Genomic DNA, 2,170 nt, shown 5'->3' with positions numbered 1-2,170 from the left:
ATATATATATATATATATATATATATATATATATATATGTATATACAATTGTCATTCTTCACCCACACGCACTTCTAAACTTTTTTCTTCCTTCCTTTCTATCTTATACGAGACATTCTCTTCGTTTCCTCATAATTCACATAGAACCCCTCCCTAAAATATATATCCCGGCAAGGTTATCATCATCATCATCACTACCATTAATACTACTACTACTACTACTACTCTTACTACTACCACCACCATCACTACCACGACTATTGGTTTTCTAGAAAGAAAACACCGACAAGACTAGAAGCAAAAAGTAAAAAGGAAAAAAAAAAAGCAATTCACTAACATTACTATTACCACAAGCGCAACAACAACAACAACCACCACCACCATCACCATCACCAGTTAGGAAAAGCAACACACAGCGGATCCAAACAACAACATTCACAATCCACATCATCAGCAATAATAATTCATCAACCGTCAACACTTTTTCGTATATCTAGGAGCTCGGTCACGCACACACATCACATACACAATACATATATCTATGTAGACACAGATAAATATAATACTTATCATATATGTATATATACACACGCATATATAGCACGCACATACAACTATATCACAACACATAATCGTATATGTAAACATAATATACATCATAATATATATATATATATATATATATACATTAATATAAATACACACGCACACAGAGATCACAACATACATACAGACAGCCATCATACCCACATCACGCATTCCACGAGTAAATATTAATTAATAATTAAAAACCCAAAATGCATCTTCTGGCACATGTCTGCCTGTGTCTTGTGGTCGCCCTACACACGGTTCGATCGGAGATTTTCACAGCTATGGTGGAACTCGAAAAGACACTACAAACTGAACAGGAGATAGCGATTCTACTCAAAGACTACATTGCCAGTGAGGAAGAAAGGCTGGCGCATTTGAAAAGGTAAGCAAGCAAATCCCTTGAACCCCTCTCTTTTTTTCTTCACCCACCCTAACTCCCATGGCTACCCTTCCTCATCGCAACCCCTTCCATTGTATCTTTGTTTGGATGATTATTTAGGAGGAGGAGGAAGGGGAGGAAGAGGAGATAATGTGACGACTGATGTTTTGGTATTTAGCCCCAGAACAAACCCAGAGCAAAAGTATTCTAGCCTGGACCATCATTTCTGATATAGTTTCCTAAGCGGCATCCGACATGATCCAATGTAGTTTCTTTTTTAAAAACAAAAGAAAGAAAACGATGAGGTGCGAATTGAGGACTGTTTGGCTGCTATTTCTAGCAGCTGAAGTATGAATGTAGATGTCTGACTGCTATTTCTAGCAGGTCGAGTGACCACCCGATGGCTCCCTCGTTATTGTTGCTGTTTAAACCCAGGTCAATCCAGATTAGAAAACACCTATGCACAAAAACATTCCAACACTCCAATCACGATCGTCCTGTCTATTGAAGGGTGTGTGGGACTGACTGACATGGTCAAGTGTGTCATTTCTTTTCCTTAGGTTGTAGACTATGATTTGAGATATATTTGGCTGCTATTTCTAACAGGTCGAACCATCGTACAGAAGCTTCCTCGTCAGTTACCCGGCTGGCTGTTTATACCTCGTTCTTTATATTAGTCTTGTTGTTGCTTTTGGTACTGGGATTAACGAGTGTGAGTGTGTGCGTGCGTATAATTATATTAGATAGTTTGTGCATAGATAGAAAGTTGAGTGTATCTATGCGTGTGTAGATATATAAACTGATGTGTGTGTATAGATAGTTGAATGAATGTATATACGTTATAGTGAGTGTTTATAGAGATAAATTCGTGCTTATATATATACACACACACACACACACACACACACACACATAAACAATAACTACAAAATAGTTAAATACATGCTAACAGGCCGAAACTTCGAAGTCAGTCAACACCTTTCTTTGTAAACGAAAAATAAATATGTACTCTACAAAATTTGAGTAATGCTTTAGTTTAATTTAAAATTATTTTTGTTATAACTCGAGATTAAAACACACACACACGCATATATGATCCAGCCAACGATTCACCTTCGGAGTTATTTGTGAACATTTTATTTTTTAACACCTGTCATTTGTAACTTTTGCCTTTAGTGATTGATAAGAGTGTGTGTGTGT

General features: G+C 36.8%; 1 protein-coding gene across 1 annotated transcript in view; it reads left to right on the top strand.

The window, feature by feature from the left end:
• The first annotated feature begins 16 nt into the window (after window positions 1–16).
• The window catches only part of LOC106882470 (prolyl 4-hydroxylase subunit alpha-1), a 100,240-nt gene continuing 98,086 nt past the window's right edge, over window positions 17–2,170 (top strand). Inside the window, exon 1 of the mRNA XM_052976157.1 lies at window positions 17–973. Within this exon, the coding sequence (XP_052832117.1) occupies window positions 798–973 (176 nt within the window). The 5' untranslated portion in view covers window positions 17–797. The remainder of the gene's footprint in view (window positions 974–2,170) is intronic.

This window comes from Octopus bimaculoides, chromosome 23 (genome assembly GCF_001194135.2).
Source record: "Octopus bimaculoides isolate UCB-OBI-ISO-001 chromosome 23, ASM119413v2, whole genome shotgun sequence".
NCBI classification, from domain to species: Eukaryota; Metazoa; Mollusca; class Cephalopoda; order Octopoda; family Octopodidae; genus Octopus; species Octopus bimaculoides.
This window is presented reverse-complemented; position numbering and strand designations above follow the sequence as displayed.